The 20613-nt window shown below is 49.5% G+C and overlaps 2 protein-coding genes across 5 annotated transcripts in view; one reads left to right on the top strand and one right to left on the bottom strand.

The window, feature by feature from the left end:
• NR3C1 (nuclear receptor subfamily 3 group C member 1) overlaps nucleotides 1-4973 on the top strand; it is a 66188-nt gene extending 61215 nt beyond the window's left edge. For both annotated transcript variants that reach the window (XM_084535792.1, XM_084535793.1), the window contains one exon: nucleotides 573-4973. In XM_084535792.1, the coding sequence (XP_084391918.1) occupies nucleotides 573-725 (153 nt within the window). In that variant the 3' untranslated portion in view covers nucleotides 726-4973. The remainder of the gene's footprint in view (nucleotides 1-572) is intronic.
• Nucleotides 4974-16037: 11064 nt separating this feature from the next.
• The window catches only part of ARHGAP26 (Rho GTPase activating protein 26), a 119806-nt gene continuing 115230 nt past the window's right edge, over nucleotides 16038-20613 (bottom strand). For 2 of the 3 annotated variants that reach the window (XM_084535796.1, XM_084535797.1), the window contains 2 exons: nucleotides 19572-19663; nucleotides 16038-16702 (listed from right to left, as the gene is read on the bottom strand). In XM_084535796.1, coding sequence (XP_084391922.1) covers nucleotides 16614-16702; nucleotides 19572-19663 — 181 coding nt within the window. In that variant the 3' untranslated portion in view covers nucleotides 16038-16613. The remainder of the gene's footprint in view (nucleotides 16703-19571; nucleotides 19664-20613) is intronic. The other variant, XM_084535795.1, reaches the window with a different exon arrangement.

Genomic DNA, 20613 nt, shown 5'->3' on the forward strand with positions numbered 1-20613 from the left:
GCTCAAAGCAGGCTATTCAGGAATCTAGGGAAGTGTTTGAAATTACATTAAAATAATGCATTAGTGCTATTTTAGTAATGGTCTGCTTTTGCAAGGAATTTCAGAATTCAGGCTGTTCCCTTTTGCAGCATGTACTCTGAACTGTGCATAGTACAAAGTAATCCAAGTAATGTTTAAGCTGGATAAGGTAAAGGAAACTTGAAAACATCAATTTTTTTTCCTATTAGTTTATCTAACACCTCGAAAGATGATGTTTAGATATCCAAATATATGTCATTTATATGCTAAAATGGGAATTGATACAAAATGTCTTCAGTGTTTGTAAAGACCTTGCACGATCTATTCACTTGTTGTGTATTAGAATGGCATTTACAAGACTTAGTAATTAAGCTGAGGATAAGTGAACTTGCCTGCCCTGCACTGCAAGTGTTATCTGCAAGCGTGAGGAGTACTTGGGGCATGTGGCGGAACAGATACCACGCTGGCAGCAGATAGCAAGAAGGAAGGATGTAGGTTAATAGTGCTTCTGTATGCATTCGTGTGAAAGTAATTCTTTGCTTTATCACTCGTAGGTGGTTGAAAATCTTCTGAGCTTTTGCTTCCAGACATTTTTGGATAAATCCATGAGTATTGAGTTCCCAGAAATGTTGGCAGAAATCATCAGCAATCAGATACCAAAATACTCAAATGGAAATATCAAGAAGCTTTTATTTCATCAAAAGTGACTGCCTTAATACAAAAGGGTTGCCTTAAGAAAACGTCAAATGATAGCTTTTTTTTGCTTTTTTTGTAAAGAAAAAACCTATCAGACTTGTTAATTTTGTCCTTGCAGCGGTGTTTCTTTTTGTAATTATGCACTACATGTGGTTTACAGAGGGCCAAGATTTAGGCTATAGAAGCAGCGGATTTCTCACATTTGATACGTAACTGGGGAGAAAGGAAAGAAAAATAAATCTTATTTGTCAGAAATTATATTTCTCCCCCTGTGCAACATCAATGGATGCATCAAAACCACCGGTGACAAGATCTGAGGCTGTGTTATGAACATTCTGCTAATTAATTTCTGCAGTTGGCTGGAGACAATTTTCTAGGCTTTTTTTTTTTTTTTTTTTTTAGTAAAGCGTTTTGGATTTTCTTTTTTTTTTTTTTTTTTTTTTTTAAAGTTAAGGTAGCATTTTGGTTTATGCATGTAACCCGAAGAAAGTTTACAAGTGTATATCAGAAAAGGGAAGTTGTGCCTTTTATAGCTATTACTGTCTGGTTTTAGCAATTTCCTTTAACTTTATATACCGTGAACTAGGCTTGTTCATTTTTTCTTACATAATTTTTTTGTAATACTTCAAGATGCCTATTGTACAGCTGGTTTTTTAAGGTGGGGCAGCTCGTAGCTTTCCTAAATGACCTCTAGACATTAATCCTTGAGTATATTCATGTGAAAATGGGTTGGGCTTTTCTAACCTAATAGCTTTCAACTGTCAAAGTGACCATAAAAATTTGGCATTTTTTAAGGGCCAGGGTGGGTGGGAGAACACTCTAAAATCTAATTTCAATAGATGCGAATGAAACAAATACTTTTGGTATATGTGCAAAAGTGTTGGATATGCAGATTCATAGAAAATCAACCCAGTCCTAGCTGGATGTAAATGAGCAGGTTATTTTATATATTAAAAAAAAAAGCCTGATTTTTTGCATATAATGCAACAGCCATAACTATAAGAGTCATGGGCTGCATTGATGCCAAGAAGATCAGTCCTGACTGCCCATCAGGAAATTTTCAGGAAAATATGCATAGCTTAAGAAAAGTTTACTTCTGTGCGGAGAAACTCACATTTTCTATACACTTAAACCTATCATCATACAGGTATATATGGAAAACTATCAGTGACTTAAGAGGCAGACATGTAATTATGCCCAGTGGTTTGGTTTTGTTCTGTTTTTATTGTATCGATTCTAGAACTGCTTTCTTCAGTGAGATGTTTACCTTCATGCAGCATAAAGCAGAGCAGCTGCGCTGACTGACTGTAACTCCGGATATACAGACTCCAAACTCGTGTGGTTAGAGACCCATTTTCACATCTTCACCTGTCACTGAACTGGTCCATCCTCTTTCCTGGAGAGCAGGAAAACTCCGCTACTGATTTCGTGGTCTTAGAGTTGTACGTCGAACTTTGTCTTTGTAAGGCTGCATCCATTCATATCAAATTACTAGCGTGCCATAAATTTACCATAGGTCTTGTGAATTTCTCCTTGTTGCCATTGATAGCTATATTTTAAAACGTTTAGAAGCTGTAGTAGCCTTTTCTATGTGCACCTTAACAATTTTCTGTATCTCAAAATTTAAATATTTACTAAGCCACTCTAAAATTTGATTTTTACTCAAAGTGGCCAGATTATTTGTGTAATAGAAATGAGAAAAATCATCTGATAAAATACAAAACCTAATATATTTTTATATTTAGTTATAGTTTCAAATATGTATAATCGGTATATTCGCTGATCTGAGAAAAGAAGGGAAGGGCTACTGCAGCTTTAAAAGCAATTTATTAAATGATTGTAAAATAGCTTGTATAGTGTATAATAAGGATGATTTTTAGATGACAGATTGCTTTATCATGATACATGTAATTATATTTTTTGTAGGGGTCACAAATACGCTGAATGGTAACCCGTACAAGTTGTGGTTTGTCTGGAGGCAGTACTGAAGGCGTTGACATTTAGTATCCAAAGAAATACTCTGTTCAGAAGGAAAACCTGTGTTCAGTGGATGTTGTTAGGGTTGGATTTACATTTATCAAATCACTGTGTAAAAATTCAAGTTGGACCTTGGATGGAAGACTCCTATCTGTATGTTTGGTTACCATTCATGTTTCATTGCTAAATCAGACCTCCGCTGCAAAAAATGTAAGCCGTAAAGATGCGTCTGTGCGCCTACATACATACACCTCTGAACATATGGGGTTAATTTCATATACAGCCTCACGTACCACAGCAAAAACAGCTTGAAAAATTGGGCAATAATATGCATACAGGTACCAGCAATATGTAAATATAGAGCATAGGTTGTTCACAATACACTAGTACATTTCTATTGTTCAACAAAAGTTTGTTTCCAAGTGAAATAGGAAACTAAATTTTCATCCTTTCTTAAATCTTTTTGAATGTTATACCTATTAAAAAGATACTATATTCAGTACTTTGGAGTAAAATATCATCTTTAATAAAAAAAAAAAAGTAATCATTCTCTTCTCTTTGAATGATCTGTAAAGAGTATGTACATTTTGTAACAGTTAAGGTAAACTTCAGTACTTCAATTATACCTTTCAGCCCAACTCAATGGAAATACTTACGTGACCTGTTTGAGATACAGATAGGAGTTTCATACTGTTTGGTTTCAGATGGGTTCTTTAGTTAAAAGGAAAACTCTTCTTACTTGGAGAATGTCTAGAAACTTTAATCCCCAGGGAGCTCAATTGGAGCTTGTGTGGAAGCGTGAGTTTGTGCGTGTGCAGGCGTGGGTGTGCGGGCACGTGCACATGTGCAAACGCTGGTTTTAGCATTTGTATACGCAAAGATACCTTTTTGTCTTTTCTTTGCCAGCAGAAAAGTAACTACGGTGACCGTGAACAAATTATCATCTTGAGAGAAATGCAGAACATAGGAGAAGAGAGGCTCTCTGCCCCTTTTGGTCTCTGTGCCTGTATATTCATTTTTAGTTTATGGGTTTAAGGAAAAAAAAGGAAACTGTGATGTTAGAAGAAAGCGTTCATGCTGTACATGCTGTTAAGTTTTAAACTTCACAATTAAAAATATGTATAGTGCTTTAGTAAGCAGTGAGAAGTACATGTTGTGTGTATCAGTAGTCCTTGTAGCACTGGGTAGTATCTGCACTCTGGATAAAGCAGGGAGAATTGTGACTTCTGTCTCTTCAGTGCCTTATCACATAGTGCATGCATCTGACCGAGGGACACCCGTGGGCAGGTCAGGACACATACGTGCTGCGTGGTGTACATTGCACATGAAAAACGATAGGAATGGCCTTACATAGGACAAGCCAGGGAATGGGGTTGGAGAGGGATAAACTGTAGATTTTGCGCAGCGTGGTTATCACCCAAAGCAAAAATGCCAGAAATCTCAGATTTTATTAGGAGCTTTGCAACTGGAAAGAAGGGAGGGAGGGAGGCTGGGAATCGGTGCCAATTTAAGCTTAGGAATGACCTTGCCATTTTCACAAAGAAAGGTCAAAAATAGGAGGAAGTGCCTGGATGAATGTCAGCTAAGTCCTGTTTCCCATAGTCGTACTTCAATGGGTGAGGACTTCAGGGTCATACCTTCAGAGTGAGTTTTTTTTTAAAAGATTGTATGTATTATATGCTAGTTAAGCTCTATCCTTAGTCCAGTCTGCAACCAGGTGTTGCTGAGCCATCGATGTTACATAGGAACCAAATTTTCAGGAAAGGAATAGAGCCTCTTTAAAACAGCGAGGCATTTGTTTTCTGATGAAAGGCTGTGTGTATGAAAATATCCCCCACCTCCAAACTAACGTGCATAACAGCATAGAGTCAACAGTGTGTCATTACTCTATTTTGTATATTAAACAAAAGATATATAATGGGGACAAATCCTATATCATACCGGTGTATGGCATTATTAAAAAATCATTATTTTTATCACAGTAATTTTAAACAACATAAAAATTAAACCAGTGACTCCTGTTTAAAAATAAAAGTTGTAGTTTTTTATTCATGCTGAATAATTCTGTAGTAACAAGTCTGTAGTTTTCACCTACTCAGTGAAATGTTGGACTGTAAAAGCTTGTGTGGAATTGTTGAACATTTATTTTTTCATTTAAATTTGCTGTTCTGGTAATACAAAGCCACACATCTGTACAGAAGTTGCAGTAAATGTGAGCCATTTACAGCAATGCCGAATAATGGACAGAAACCATATAATAAAATTCTGCTTTTTTCATTAAATGGCTCCAAAATGCTTTTGTAGAGTTTTTGCTGTGTACCTGACAAAGATTGCTTCTGATGACAGAATCAGTTCATCTCTGTTGTGTTCATTATGCACGTCACATGCAAAAATTATTTATACTAAAGCTAATTGCTGCTGTAGTTAAGTTCTGTAGTTAGAGAGTTTCTGGTAATTAAGTTCAGATTAACATTTTAATCAGAATTCATTACTGACATTTACCAAATTTTGCCTAATTTGCCATTGAATTTATAACTTCCATTTTCTGGAGGGGAAACTCTACCACAGTTTTCTAATGAAATCAACTCAGAAGCAGGTCTGTGCATCCAACTAAATGGACTTGTGCACATACTGAAGAGCATAAGCTGGCCAGGACTTTTAAGCTAAGAAAAACAAAACTAGATGTATTTAGGTAAAAAAAAAAAAAAAAAAAAAAAAAAAAAAAAAAAGTTGATTTAAAATGTCTTTTTTTACTCCAGTGTTCCTTAATGTTTTGATACTTGTCAGAGTGTTGATGGAAGCTCCTTACTAAGGGAGGTGCTGGCAGCTGAGAAGTTAGTGGTAAAAGGCAAATAAAAAATGATAAAAGTGTATTCTGTGGTTGTAAATAATCAAAGTGTTAGGTGTTCACACTACATCTCCACGTTGGCCGTGCACGATGCCTGCCCTCTGCCTCCTGAGGTGTTCCTGGGCTGTGCAGCCTGAGCTCGGTGGTGGCCGAGCCCTCGCATGGGGCCCTCACGCTGTCGGCCCCATGGGCGCCTTCGCATCCTCCCTTTGGGCAGGGGCTTCTTTCTCCCTTTGTGTGCTGCTTTTTTACAACCTGCCTGCTGGCTCACGCTGAAGGCTGTTGCGGTGGTGCTGTGGAGCGCTGCCGCGAGGTTGCACCGTGCTGTGGGAAGGGAAGGAAGGTGGGGAGCAGCCAATGGAGGAGGAGGATGGGGCTGGACCCATCCAGGCACGAGCACCCTGTGGGGACAGGGACACGCTGTGGGGCCTGGGCGAGGGGCAGCGGGTGCGGGTGGGCTGCTGCGGGCATCCCTGTGGGAAACACCAGTGGGACGGGGCCGTGCAGCGGGGCCGACCATCTCCAGCAGAAGGCCATGACCAGACCCATGAAGAATTATTCCCTGAACCAGAGGGGCTGAAAAACACCTCTCTCAGTCCGTGGATTGGTGTAAGTGCATTGTGCTCGGTGTTCAGAGCACCTCCTGCCCCCAGGACAAAAAGCACCGTCTTAAAATCCGCTTCCTGCCTTGAAACCGAGCTTTTAGAAAGCAGCACATCTTCAGCCATCAGTAAATAAAACCGTGCGTTCCTCTCTCCTCAGCAGAGCTCACTCCTTTACCCCACTGGATCGCAGTGTGAGATTAGTGCCATAATAAAATCTACTTTAATTGCAACATAAAATGCCAACTTCCCAGCAGGGAACGATTTGTTTGAATTGTTTGCAATTAAAACAAAGGCTTACATAAATTTCACTTTGGTTCTTTTCGTGCTCCGCGTCTGTAGATCGGGGCTGGATGCGATACAAGAACAAGATTTATGATAACCGCATGTATTTGTATAACAATTGTTAAAAGATGTTTTAAGGGGGTACATCATATATTAAGATAAAATAACTGCTTTCTGTCCAGCACCGAGTCACGGCCTCCAACACGCCTCGTGGCAAAGTACGGCAGGTACCGAACGTCCCTGTGCTCCACCTGGCATCCGCTCCGTCCCGTTGCGTTTCGGATTCCTCCCACCAGCAGGGTCTGAAATCAGCCAGCCCGGAGCTGTGCGCTGCCAGCAAAGCCCCTCCAGCACCAGGGCCCTGGGGCTCCGCGTGCCCTCCCCAAGCCCTTCCTGGGGGCAGGACAGGACGGAGCCCCCCTGCTGCCGGCGGGGGTGCAGGGGAAGGGGCAGCGCTGCTCACCTGCCGTGCTGGTGGGCGATGCTTTCCTGGGCATCCGTCTTCATCTTCCAGGAAATTCAGACGAAACCCAGCATGGGACTGAAACTGGTGACTGTTTTGTGTTGTGTTTTTTTTTTTTTCACGCTATTCCAATAAAATGTTGACATTTGAGCAGGGATTGGCAAAGATGTCATTAAATGCCCTTTTTACAGTGCTGTCATCTGAGATGTCCCAGCCCCAGTACCCCTGACTTTCTGCTTGCCCCTAGGGCTGGCCAAAGGGTGCTGCCTTTGCCCTTTTCCTTGGCCTCAGTGCCAGTTCCATGAGCTCCAGGCAGGAACAGGGCTGCCTTGTTTCCCTGCCGGGGTTGCCAATACACCATGGACCTGAAGATATGTTATGTAGTACACAAATTAAAATAAATTCAGAAGTGTAGGCATTCCACTCATCGGTGTGACGGGAGGAGTGGGAACCAGAGAGCTCCTCCAAAGGGGATTAGCAGTCCATCGATCTCAAATGCCTGCGCCCATGGCACAGCCTATGGAAACCTGCTGAGAACTGAAACGGGCAGAGGGGTGCCTGGGTAAATAGTCCTGTTCAATACTTCCTAGGCCTGGCACGGCTCCAATTCATAATTAAGGATATTCTCTGAGGTCACAACAGGGAACTTTAAGTTTAAAAAATAACAAGTAAGTGGAATCCTTCTAATTATAGGCTCTGTTGATTCAAGATTAAACCACATGAAAAGACTGAGGAGAAACTGCTGATGCAGCATTTAATACGGCCACTAATTGCGTTGCTAATGCGATAGGACAGGGGTTATACTTTCTGCTTGATGTGAGACGTGCTGAAGAAAAGTGACCCATTGTGCCCAATTAAGTGCCGTGGGCATGACCACGGGGCTGGCTGTAAAGGACCAGGAGCTGCAACCGAAAGCGCCTCGGGGCGGGGGGAGCTGGAGCCGGCCCAGGCTGCTGCCAGAGCCGCGTCCGCTCCCCGCGCAGCTCCCACAGCCCTCGCCTTTTCATTCCCCTCCCTTTCCCTAACACTTTCTGGGAGGTTTCTGGTTTGGGCTCACAGGGGACGTCGCTTTGTGTTCAGGACAAATGCTCAGCAGCGGGGCCCCCCCGGCAGCCCCGTCCCGCTCGGCTCCCGGCCTCGCTCCGCACGTTCCCCGACGAGCATCGGCCTCTGCACCAGGGCACACATTTGCTGGGTGAAACGTGCCCGACCAGCAGCCCGGGAGCAGCCTTTCCCAGCTCTTCCCATCACACTCAGCCTGCCCTGGCCTTTTCCTTCACTTGGGTGAGACCAACACCTGTGACACCCACACCTGGCCGGGGAGCAGAGTCAGGCCGGAGCGCTTCGCAGCCACACGGATCCACACGCACACACACACACACACACACAGTGTGCACATGTACCACGGCAGGGGGCTGGAGCGGGGTGATTCTTGCAGCTCAATTAATTAATTAATTACCTTGGTAGAAACATGCCACATTAGTTCGAAGAATACAGTGAACAGGCATTAAAAACAACGAAGCCCAGCTCGGGTACAAATGCTGACCGCAAAGCGGCACAGAGCGGCCGGGATGGATGGGGCTTGAGGTGCAGCAGCGGCAGGTGATCCCCCGGGGTGAGAACAACGCTGACCTCATGAACCACGACCCCACAGCCTGGAGCACCCCGGGACTGCCTGCACGAGGCTGGTGGCACCGCCAGCCCCACACGGTGGACTTGATGTCACCAGTGCACTAATACAGTAATGAACCTGCAGAAACAGAGCCTGCCAAGGGAATTGGGAGCTCTAAAACGTTAATATTTGTCCAATAAGCTATTAAGAAGCATTATCTGCCTAAATAATGATCACAAATAGTTTGACAAATATTTTTCCTTTGCCAGAAGTACAATTCTTTTGCCATTTTTCCTTATATATGGCCTTATTAAAGCTGCTCTACAAATGGTCACCCAGCGTTTTTCGAATCACTTAGCCATCAGTCACGCTTTAATTGCAGCCGTGCCCTGCTTGCAGCAGCACTTTGGGAGGGCTGCGGGGCAGAGAAGTGCCTCCACCACGGGGCTGCGTGGCTGAGCCCCCTGTCCCCTCCCCAGGGACCTGCCTCGGGTGCCTTCCACACCACGGCTGCTGTTGCCCCCCTGCAAGAACTGATCCTAAATGTGAAAGTCGCGATGCCACCCCAGCAGTAAAAAAGTAAAGCCCCAAACTGCCTGAACCCCTCAGCTGGAGCCAGAGACCGATCCCACAGCTCTTTGCTGGCTGACGCAGCGCGGCTGCAGCCGGGGTGCAGCAGGAGGCACGCGTGGCTCTCACGGAGCAGGAACGTGGCTCCCGGGGGGCTCAGGCCAGAGCAATTGCCAAAATCACAGCGGCGATCCCAGCCCCTGCCCTGCGCACTGCACCTCGCGCACCTTGATGCCGCCTGCCCTGGCAGGGGCTCGCTGAACATAATGGGTCTGAAAGAGCTCAAATCTGCTGGTCTAAATATATCATTGTTGCTGGGGAAATAAATAATAAACAGAGGAGTGATTATAATCTTGTGGTTTAATTGGTTCTCCTTGCTGCGGCTGGAGGGCCGTCCCCGGGTGTTTCAGAGGAGCAGGCATTTCAGGTACCAGACCAGCAGAGCGCAACGTTAATTTAACAAAAAGCCAGCCAAATAAAATAAAAGGTGGTGCAGGCCAGACGTGGCACGTGCGCTTCCCAGCCCCAGAATATTTATTACGGGTTATGAATGAAGCAAAATGAACGAGCTCTGTCTGAAAAGGCATGTGCAGAGTGGCCACAAGCCCCACCAGGCTGGTGGATAAGAGGTGGCCGCAGCCCCCACGCGCATTGTCCCGCATCTCTCCCCTCACTGCAGGTCCCCGAGGTGCTGCAGGGGCTCGGGGCCAGCCCCAGGGCTCCGGGGGGAGGCAAAGCAAGGCAAGACAAGGCACACAGCACCAGGACCAGCCCCGTTGCACGAGGGCAGCTCCAGCAGCAGCAAGAAAAGACAACGCGAGCCAGAGGGGCACAGCGTGCCCCCAGCGCAGGCCCCGGAAAGCTTTCTTTTACACCCAAAAGTCCCGTGTAACGCTGATGTTCCCTTTGGCTAGTAGGCGAACCTGCTGAGCACTGGGCTGGCCCCGTGGCAGTGGGTACAGAAAGGGCAAACCGCGGAGTCCCTTTGCTTTCTGAAGGCTTTTTCTGGGGGGTGCTGAGCCCCCGGCCCTTCCCAGCCCTCCCCGCACCACCGCAGCCCCGCGGGAGCTTTCCCAGCTGCCCGCCCGCTGCGGCTTTTTGTCTCCTTCCTGAGTGCGTCAGTGAGTTTTAGAGCCCAGGTGCTATTTTCTAGACACCTTTGTCTGAGGTTTAGGAGCAAGAATAAGCTTCATTAACAGAAGGGAGGATTTATAATAGGTAATAGCTAGGTGCTACCTCGTGAGCCGTCAAACAGTTGTGCTAAATTACAAGCTGCTTTGCTGTGCTTGTCTTCAAATAATCAGCTCCTCGCCCAGAGAATAGGGCTTTAAATGCCTATTTTTTTAAAAAAAGTTGTTTCTAATTTTTATTTCCCAAAAGCTAAAAAAATTGAATTAGCCCAAATGCACAAACTATAATTGCTTTGAGATTTCTGGTTCATTAGAATAATTAAAATACTATGCACTTTCTAAGCAGAACACGTCCCTTCAGCACTAGGTTTTCTTTTTTTTTTTTTTTTTTTGCATTAACTTTCCTCAGTTTTACACCAGTTTGCTAAAATTTCACGGGTGCACCTGCTGCTTGGGCTCTCGCTGCACGACTTCGCTCTCAGACATCCCCCAGACCTCAGGCAGATAAATCAGGGCCATGAAAGCATTTTGCTCTGCCCCAGGTGAAGGCAATCTTTGGGACCGCTGCTCCAGGGCAGGTTTTCTCAGGTTTCCTGCGGGAGCAGTGCTCTCAGCCCAGGCACCTCCTGCCTGCCAGCAGTGCAGCTACTGGTACTGGGCTCACTCGGCCATTAAATATAAACAGCTATCAAAATAAAATTAAAAATTCCTCCAAGCAGCCTGTGTCTGCCACTGCAGCAGGCACAGCTGCCCCAGCCCCGGGCGGCCGTCCTGGCCACGGGGCTCTGCTGGCTCCGCGCCCTTTTAATCCCTGTTAAGAGCATTTTGTGCACGGCCTGCTCTGACCCACTGACACGCTTTGCCATCTGAACAGGCAAGCACCACTTTTTTTTTTCTTTTTTTTTTTTTTCATGCTGGCATCACCTTCCTCATGGGTGCTTCCATCCACATCTCCAAAGCAAGTGTCAAAGTTGAAATGCTGCTGGGAAATACATAAACAAATAAAAGGGGAAAAAAATGGAAAACTAGCAACTGCCATTCCGTGTCCCATGTGGCAGATGCCTCTGCAGAAGGGGCTGGGGGTGGTGGGGCCCGGCAGGGCTGGGGAAATGAGAGCGCCGGCCCCAGAACTGCTGACAAACGCCTTCCCGGCCAGTGGAAAAAAGCTTATGTGTAATCAAGCCTGCGCCCGCATCCAGGGAAATAAAGTTTCCTTGTTTTGAGTAGAAACACAGGTTTGCTTTTCTATCTGTATCTGCTTCCTGTGTCCTGCAGCCGGGTTGCATTCACAGACACACAGCGTGCACAATCAATTAAAAGCGGCCCTGTCAGGAGGATATTTCTGGTCCGTGTATTTTATTACCAAGTGCTATTCCAGGCTGGCCGTGATTTACTGCGTGCTGCTCCAGAGAGCACTGGAATCACGAGTTTTGTGCTATTTCAATCATTTCTGCAGGTCAGCCCAGACAGATACCCCGATAAGGAGCCGGGATTGGGGTTTGATTTCCCCCAAAACCAGGCAGGTTTGGGAAGGAGCAAATACAGCTGGCAGAGGTAGGAAGCAAGCGGCAAGCAATCTCTGTGGACGTGGGGAAAAGCAGAAGCCTCTCTGCATTTTCCCATGGCAAGGGCAATGCTGATTTTTCAGCCTTGGGCAGTGGCTGTCCCCCTGCAGCCTGAGGGGTGCTGCTCCCACCTTCACACGGTGCAGCTCTGCCTTCGGTCACCGGGCTGTGAAACAGCAGCTGGGCAAAGCGCTGTGCGTGTGGCAGCTCTATTTCCACAACAATCCTCTTGTAACGTCTTGTTTCACTTGATGTCCTGGCACTGGTGTGGATGAGGGGTGTGGGTGTGCGGGGCAGAGCCCTGCAGTGACGAGAGCTCCTTGGAGAACCCAGCGGGGAGCATGAAACCAAAGCGGTGCCGCTGCTCACGGCTGAGCATCACCTGCAGGCCCGCACGCTGCAGGCAGCACCGGCCACAAACCAAGGGAAGGCTCAGAGATGCCCCAGGAACGTACACAAATCCTGCACGAGCTGTTTGGATTTGTACCGTGAAATCTCTCAGATAAATCAGAATAACTCCTCTTTAGTATTTAAACAGAGCCATCAGCTGGCTAGTGCGGGAACCCAGACGTGACAGCGCTACGAGTCTCTAATGAGCATCTTCCTCTCATCCCTCACTTCCAGCCTCTTTTAAGCTGTCAGCAGAAGTGAAACTAAAATAAGAGCCACCATTCTTCAAGGGAAAATTCCAGTGCTTCAAATGCAATTTACAAAATAAAGTGGCAGGCAGAGCCTGAAATAAATATAACAAAACTTCTGCTCCAGGCTCACCGAGTTCAGCCCATTCCCTGGAGCGGAGGCGTTTGTCCTGCTGGTCCCAGTGCAGACAGACCCACGGCTGGGTACTGAGGAGCTCACACCCAGCTGAGTGGCACTGGCACAGGAGGGGCTCATCCCTCGGGTGCCCAGAGGCGCTGCCCCGTCCTGCTGCGTGCCCACAGCCCCCGGCCCATGCAGCCCCCGGGGCCACTCCGTCTCCCTCCGCGTTAAGCAGCAGGGACCAACAGGAGCCCATCTGCAGCCAAAGTGCTGGTGCTGAGGATGCAGCACCCACATAACCGTGTGTGCTACAGCAATAAGCAGAGCACCACGAGCTGCTGTGGAGCACGGCTGTAATTAGCTGTAATGGACTGGGCTGCAATTCAGAGGCCACCGAGCTCAGCAGAAGCCATCTCGAGACAAGACAATTACCAGGAGGATGTTTTGTCTGACTGCTGAGCCAGATGGGAATCTGAAAAATTTATGGCCAGCGTCTGAAATTGTTGCTCTTACTGAGTAATAGCCTGCTCGAAAAAAAAAAAAAAAAAAGAGAAAAAAAAAAAAATCAGCCCAGCCCAGCCCAGCCCAACCCAACTGGCCCCAGCAGCGCACAGGGACCTGCTGCGAGCATTACCCAGCCCTCTGGGTGCTCCCAGACCACACGAGCTGCTCCACGTCCTGCTGCAAAACTCCATCAAATCAGTAAAAAACCACCAGGCAGTGGCTGCAGGTAGGACGTGAGGAAATGGCCTCAATTTGCACCAGGGGAGGTTCAGACCGAGTCTCTGGACAAACTGCCCAGGTGGTGGAGGCCCCGTCCCTGGAGGTATTCAGGAGAGGTGTGGATGTGGCACTAAGGGATGGGTTTAGTGGGGGACTTGTAGTGTTAGGTGATGGTTGGACTTGATGATTTTGAGGGTCTTCTCCAACCTACACAATGCTACAACTCTGTGGTGCACGCAAAAGAAAGTCAGGCCCCAGTGCTGATGCCGCTGCTGAAAAATAACACCGAGGTATGCATTTTTAATAAGAAGGAGGTCCCTAAGTACTGTACCCTCTAAATATGGGGATTTGGATGTTTTATGTGTTTGAAATTCTCAATTACACGTGGTGTGCTTTCTCTTCAGAGGGCAGAGATCAGCTCACGCCAGCAGCCCATGCTGGGGGACGCTGCTCGGAGCTGAAAGCCTCCGGCTCCAGCAGCACCCACGAACGCAGGAGGCACAACACTGCAGGAGCTGCTCGGGATGGGGAGGCCCCAAATACAATCAAGGGTGATCCTGTGTGAAACATTTACCCGTTTTTTTTCTCCTTTCCATTGATCCTTCCTGTCCCTCTCCTGTAACTCCTGACAACACATCAATTCAGGGAGTGTAACACGTCACCCAGGCAGAGCACGTCGGCGTTAAAGGCAGTCGATAGAGGCAGGGGGGATTTAAAACGCAGGCAGTGCCAGGCACGCTGCCCCGGCTGCAGCCAGCCGCGGTGGGGAGGGAGTGGAAAGGGGGCAGCTCCCCACCGGGCAAGGGGGCAAAGCCCCGGCACTGGCATCGTCTTCTGGAGAGGCGAAGTCAGCGTCTGCCATCTGCTCTGCAGCGGCTGCTGGGACTGGACGAAGACCAAGCCCATCTTTTACTTTATGGGAATAAACAAACGGCACGAATACTCACTATTATAATCCGAGGGCAAACAGGAATCAGTGACCTGCCGCTGAAACGCTGCCGTTGATCCCAATAGACCTCTCGGCCCTTTTCACCCACACCTCGAAGTGGAAGGCATGGCAGATTTCAGAGGCTGAAGCCAGCGGCTTTGCTGAGCTCCTCGTCCCTGCCAGAGCAGCAGCAGCCTCCTGATGTGCCCGCTGTGGCCTCAGTGGGTCAGTGTGCCACCCACAGGTGTGTTAGTCCTGCGAGCCTACCAGAAACCTTGGGAAATCAAAAGAATTACCTAGGGCCCTTCTTAAGTGCTGTGCACATCTAAAAACTAAGATTCGTGGTTGCTGGGTGTGGTTTCTGGATCAGCATCTTTGTTCCCCCCGGGGCTATTGGACAGTCCATTTTTTTCCTCATGCCATTTCTTCCCTTACTCCACTCCACAGCTTCTCACCATCTGACCACGGCTGGTGCCCAGACGCGGAGATCTCTGCTTGCTCTGGTCCCCCTTGGTCATGCAGGGGCCAGGAAGGATGGGGCAGGGCTGGGGCTGCTGCGTCCCGACACAACCGAGCAGGGGGCACGGGGCCAGGGAGCAGAGGGACCCCCATGCTGGGGGCTGGCAGGAAGGGGAGCAGCACTGCCATGGCCCTAGAAACTAGGGAAAAAAAATGGACTTCTTCCTATTATTTTTTTTAAGACAAAAGTCCAGGACATTTAATTACTGTGAATGAATCTTAAAGAGGTCTGAAATTTCAGTTTCTGTCCTTTCTGTGACACCACAAAGCACACAGAGAAGCGAAGGCCCAGAGGGTGTTTGTGGATGTGTGTTTGCAAGGCTTTTTTTTCTTTCTGTAGTCGGTTTCAAATGTCCTTCACTTCTCTTATTACAGGTCTTCTAAAAATATCAAATATAGCTCTTTCCCTCATTATATTTTAAGATACTCTATTTATACATTAATTCTTTCAAAAATAAAAAGTGACACATACAGCGATTCAGTCACTCAGAGTCTTTAAAATTATTACAAAAAGACAAGACACCCATTTTCACCAGTGTGCGATCGCGTCACTTCTACACAACAGTCTCTCTGCCCACAGGCTGCATTTTCTTTCAGGATTTTCTATTACAAAATATAATCATTTCAGCTCCTGACAGGGTACCTGGCAGGTCCAGCTCTGCAGGCACACAGGGCTCTTTCTCCCCCCCCCACTCCCTCTTAAAAACGACCCGAAACAGCGAGAGGTTTGTCCACGGAGGCACGAGCGTCCTTTTGGAGGCAGGCGCAGTGGGGATGGAGCCGAGGGGCTCCTCCTTTGTTTGCTGCAGGTTGGCTACACCAGCGATGGATGTTCCGGGGGTACGGCAATAATTTACCTCGCACAGCCAGCACTGCACAGACTTGGCACAGACAGACGACACGCCAGGCTGCAAGCACAGAGACCACCTAAAAAGCAACGGTGGCGAGTAGCAAATGCAGCTCCAAAATGGCACGAGAGCGGCCCGGGCATTCGCAAAGCTTGGATGTCTCCCCCTGCAATGTGCATTGGGAAGTGGAGATACAAAACAGCCAGTCAGACAAAAGAAGTAGTATTTATCTGGAGCTGCATCTTGCCCTCCAGGAAGGAAATGCCGGTTGCACAGATCACAGATGTTTACCCTGCATAAATCTAAATCTAAAAAAAAAAAAAAAAAAAAAAAGAAAAGAAAAGAAAAAGAAAAAACTGGAAAAAGTTGGAGGGGTTTGGTCCCAAATGTCCCCTGGTGGGGACCCGGCCGCCCCCAGCCCTGGCACCTGGCACTGTGCCGGGCAGGATGTGTGCCCGGTGCGGGTGCAGACATGGGTGAGGCTGCGCCCAGGCGGGGAGGGAAGCTGGGTGTCACGCAGGATGCCACCGCAGAGCAGCCTGCGGTCTGCTGCCAGCCCCGAGCACCTTGCCCCACCACATCGTGCTGGCTGACGGAGCGCGGGGAATGGCTGGGGAGCAAAGGGCTCCTCGGTGCTGAAGGCTCTTCCTTCCACCGGGCAGGATCCGTGCCGGCAGCTCCAGCTGCTGCTCCTCCGTGGGCAGCCTCACGGCAGTGGTGAGCGGCCAGGCGCGGGTTCACTCTCTGCAGGCGTAGCCCCCCCGAGCCTGCGGGCTGCTGCTTTGCTGCTTTCCTCGCTGCTGCAACAGCTCCGGACAGGGGACGTGGCCTTCAGGCACCGCCTGCCTCTGCACGATGCTGGGAGAGCCGAGCGACCTCCCCGAGCCTCCTGCAGGCCCGGGCGCCGCGGAGCACGGAGGGACCCGCGTGGTGGCATCCACGCAGCCGCCGGTGGCCGTGGCCGTGGGGACGCCCTCGGAGGCAAGGAGCAAAACGGTCTGCAGCACGCGAGCCAGCGCTTGCCATGGATACCATGTAATGCTCAGCGGGGCCGCGTCCTGCGCCCCGAGTTATAGGAACTCCACGTAGTTTTCGGGGATTAATCCCGTCTTCCCGTTGAGGGTCCCTTCCAACCAGCCGGGCTCCTGGGATGGGTGAACTTGGGGAGAGAAGGAGAACAAAGCGCGTTACCACACAGCCTGGCTCCACCGTGGGCTGTGCAGGATCTGTCCCGGCCGCCTGCCCCTCGTCCCTCCTGCCCGCAGCCTCTGGGCCCCCCCGGCCCTGCCCCAACCCAGTGTGCCCCAGGAAGGGCTGGGGACAGCAGCGGGATGGGAGAGGGGTTGGGATTCTTATCCATGAATCAATGCAGTGACCAGTCTGCACCAGTATGGCAAAGTCCATCACCACTGGAGATGCCCGCAGAGGATTAGTACCATAATGTGGTGGCAATGTGGTAACAAAAAAGAGTCAAACCACAGCAGACCAACTCGTTTTACTAGCAAGTGTCCTGGCTCCTAGGTTTACCCATCTCGGGGTTTTCTTTATGCCCCATGCCTATACTCCTCTCACTCTCTTTGGGCTTTTATAACACCAAAGGCTAACGGCCAGCTTGGAGGAAATGCACCACCTCCTGCCTGCCACCAGGAAAGCCCCCTGGAAAACCTTCTCTAAAATTCCTTTGGCTTCACAGTGCCCCTGCCAACATCCACCAAGAGAAAAGAAATTGTAAATGGTCTGTGTGCATCTGAGCAAGCCCTCTGGTCGCAGCAAATGGCTTGGCAAAGTGCTTTAGCGGAAAGTCATGTGAGTTCCAGCGACTGCTCTCCCTTAAGGAATCGCTCATGTCCCCATTTATTCCTGCCTGGACACTGTCAGATAAAGCGGGGCACGCAAACAGGTAGGGAGCAGAATTTTATTCTCTATTACAAAATTAGGAAACAAATGCAATGCAGCTTCCCTACAGGCCAGCACAAAGCCTTCAGTACCTGTCGGCAGCGGGGGCTCACTGCTTCCAAACAGGGAGCTCTCCACGGCAGGGGCGCCTGCAGGCTGGGAGCAGCCCCTGCTGACCCCGTGGTGCCCTCACCACCCCCAGTTGTGCCCAGGGACACCTCTCCCAGCAGCACTGCCACGGGGGCAGGCAGCGATAGGTGCCCGAGGGCTGCTGGAAGCCTGCGTCTCACAGAGCTACAGCAGAAGGGCGCTGGGAGACTCCAACACCTCAACGCTCGGTGGTAGGCACGGCGTGGGCACGGTGCGCCTCGCGGCACCTCACCTGCCCCGTCAGACTTAGATGCTGCCCTGCCACGTACAGCCTCAGGGAACCCTGAAGCCAAAATCCAGCTCTCTAAGTATTTCTGAGATCCATTCGCTGCCACTGGGTTTTGTAACCCCCCTCCATCACAATAATATTCTGGCCGAGCTGTTTCGAACTCACTTCCCCCAGCTAACGTGAGCCCCGGCTACGCTGCTAAGTGATTAGAACATGCTGTATATTTTTTCCCCTGAATAATCCATTGATTTTTATCTAGCAAACACAATGTATTTAATTCAAACTTGTTCCCCTACTAGCTGCTCTAATTCCCACGGGCTCCCAAAGGGGAGACCATGTTTATTTATGAGATATCTATGGTGCTGCTTAGGAAAAGTATTTTCTTGAATTCGCATGTATTAATTCTCTTCCCTTTTCTGCCATGTTCTCAGATATATCCCAGGGCAAAAGCAGTGCATGGGGTAGCAGTTTCCCAAATGACAATGCTTAGCATATAAAAGCCAAGAACTACTTGGAAAGTAGCAAGAAGACTTTTCTTTACGTTGGATTATATCTAAACCAGAACTTCTTGTCCATGGGGCACAGTCTCTTTCCCTTGATGCAGGAAACAGAAAGTCTATGCTCATTAACGTCGTCTCCAAAAACCTGACTAATCAGAGGCCACCTATTCCAATTCTCAGTATCCAGAGGAAAAAAACGCTCACTACTTTTCCATCTCCCGTACGAAACATCACGGCAACTGCATAGAATATTTCCGGTGCTGGTACTTGGAAACTGATCTCTCCTACCCCGAAAACTATCAGGGAACGGTTCCCTGGTAAACGCTGCTGTCAGTCAGCCACCTCGTGCTGGTACGTGGCACTTCAGGTCACAGCAGGCACTTCGTGCTTGTGAGCACAGCCTGGGACACCTCGGCGTGCCCTCCGTGCCACCGAGCCACCTCCACCCAGGTGGCAGAGCGGGCATCTCGGCTCGCCGGGGTCCTGTGCCCCACAGGGGACAGGAGGAGGCTCCCGCCCATTCAACCCCCTTCTACACATCTCCCCTAGGATGAATTAAATCACGGTCTTGAAAAAGTCGTTTTCACACTGAGCCTAAAAAAGGACTGGATGGCCGGCTCTTTTCAGCACAGATATAAAAAGGAAGGCAAGATACACCCTGGATTTAACGCCTGTTTCAAGCATTTCTGCTTTCTTCTTTCATGGGACTTCTAGTGGTGGAAATGGGATAGTCATTAGGCACAGGATTGAAAGGAAACCCATGAACTTTGAGTACAAATTATTCCCTGGGTCGCAGGCGGAAAACCAATAATTTGCAAAACTCGGTGCTAAAATAACTAATAGCCAACTGGCGTTCTCTGCAGCTTTCTTCACGTTACTGTTAACACTGGCTCTGCAGTTTCTCACATCTCCATGAAATGAGAGATGCTGTCAGAGAACAAGTCCATTCGGAAACACGGGACAGCCTCCTGCTACCTGCTGCCCAGGCTGGCAGCCGCAGTCTCAGAGCTGGTGGACACGAGCCCGATGGCTTCCCGCAGCGCTTCTCCAGCCCAAAGGCTGCCAGCGAGGGGCAACGCCACTTTCATTAGAGGGACACGAACCTCACAGCATGTCACCAACGCCCTGGTTCACCCGCTGCCCTCCCACTGTGCCCTGCCCTTGCTCGGGGCTCAGCTCTGGCAGCCAGCCCCCCTGGACCCCAGCCCCAGAGCCGCCTGGCCCCGCTCCCCGGGGGCGCAGCGGGCACTCACCGTTGTCAAACACGGTGCCTGCCGTGAAGGAGAGCTCCGAGTCGTGTTCTGCCTTGCAGGCGTACAAAGCTCGCGCCTTCCTCAATGGAGAGCTGCAGAAAGAAAGCATTTACTGACATTAAAACCGCACTCTGGTCAATACACAAAAGCTGCCCCTTCCTGCTCCTTGTGGGGTCCCTGGGCCCCTGCCCTCGAGGGTTCCAAGGTTGCCACGGGGAGGAGCAAGAAGGACTCAGCAGAGGTGAAGCTTTCCTCTGAGAGCTCCAGGCCCGGGGCAGGAGTACGTGGAGGGCTGGCAATGCTTCGTGGGTCCCTGCGGGGAGGTGAGGGCTGCCGGGCAGGCGCTGAGTGGAGGCGGGCAGCAGGGGCCATCAGTGACCCGCTGCAGACCAGAACAAGGAGCTGCCAAAGCCCAGCACTGCCGGAGAGCTCCTTGTCCAATTTCAGGAGGAAGAATTAGCACCTGGGGAAGGGTATTTCAAAATGGAAAAATAACTAAGTCCGTGAAGAATTTGCTGTGCTTCTTTAGAGACTGAAGACAAAAAAGATTTAACAACCATTAGGCTCCGCTGGGAAGGAGTCTGCGTGCCCACGCGGCGCAGGGGAGCGCCTCAGAGCCGACGGGGACAGAAGTGGAGGCCGATTGCTGGCGGGTGCAGGGGAGGAAGGAGCCCAGGAGCGCACCCGCACGGCAGAGCTGTCCCCGTGCCCCGGTCCCCCCCTGTTCATCCCCGGCCAGTGTCCCAGCAGGGTGGGTGGCAGCTGAGACACCAGCAGCAGGTCCAGACCGCGCCGTCTGTCTGTCCGCAGCCAGAGCCGCGTTGGGCTGTTTGGCTGCAGCCCGCCCCAGCGAAGTGAGGGAAGTGCCCCCAGCACTGGCATAACCAGCAAGGCGCCACCATTCCCAGCCGGTGGTTTCGTGGTCTTTTCTCTTTCTGAGGACTACACAGCGCTCAGCTTTCTCAGGGTGGGCCCCGTATAACCGGCACACTCTCACCTCGTGGCGAAAGTGGTTCTTGCTCACACAGAAACCACAAACCAG

This window comes from Aythya ferina, assembly GCF_964211825.1.
Source record: "Aythya ferina genome assembly, chromosome: 14".
Taxonomy (NCBI): Eukaryota; Metazoa; Chordata; class Aves; order Anseriformes; family Anatidae; genus Aythya; species Aythya ferina.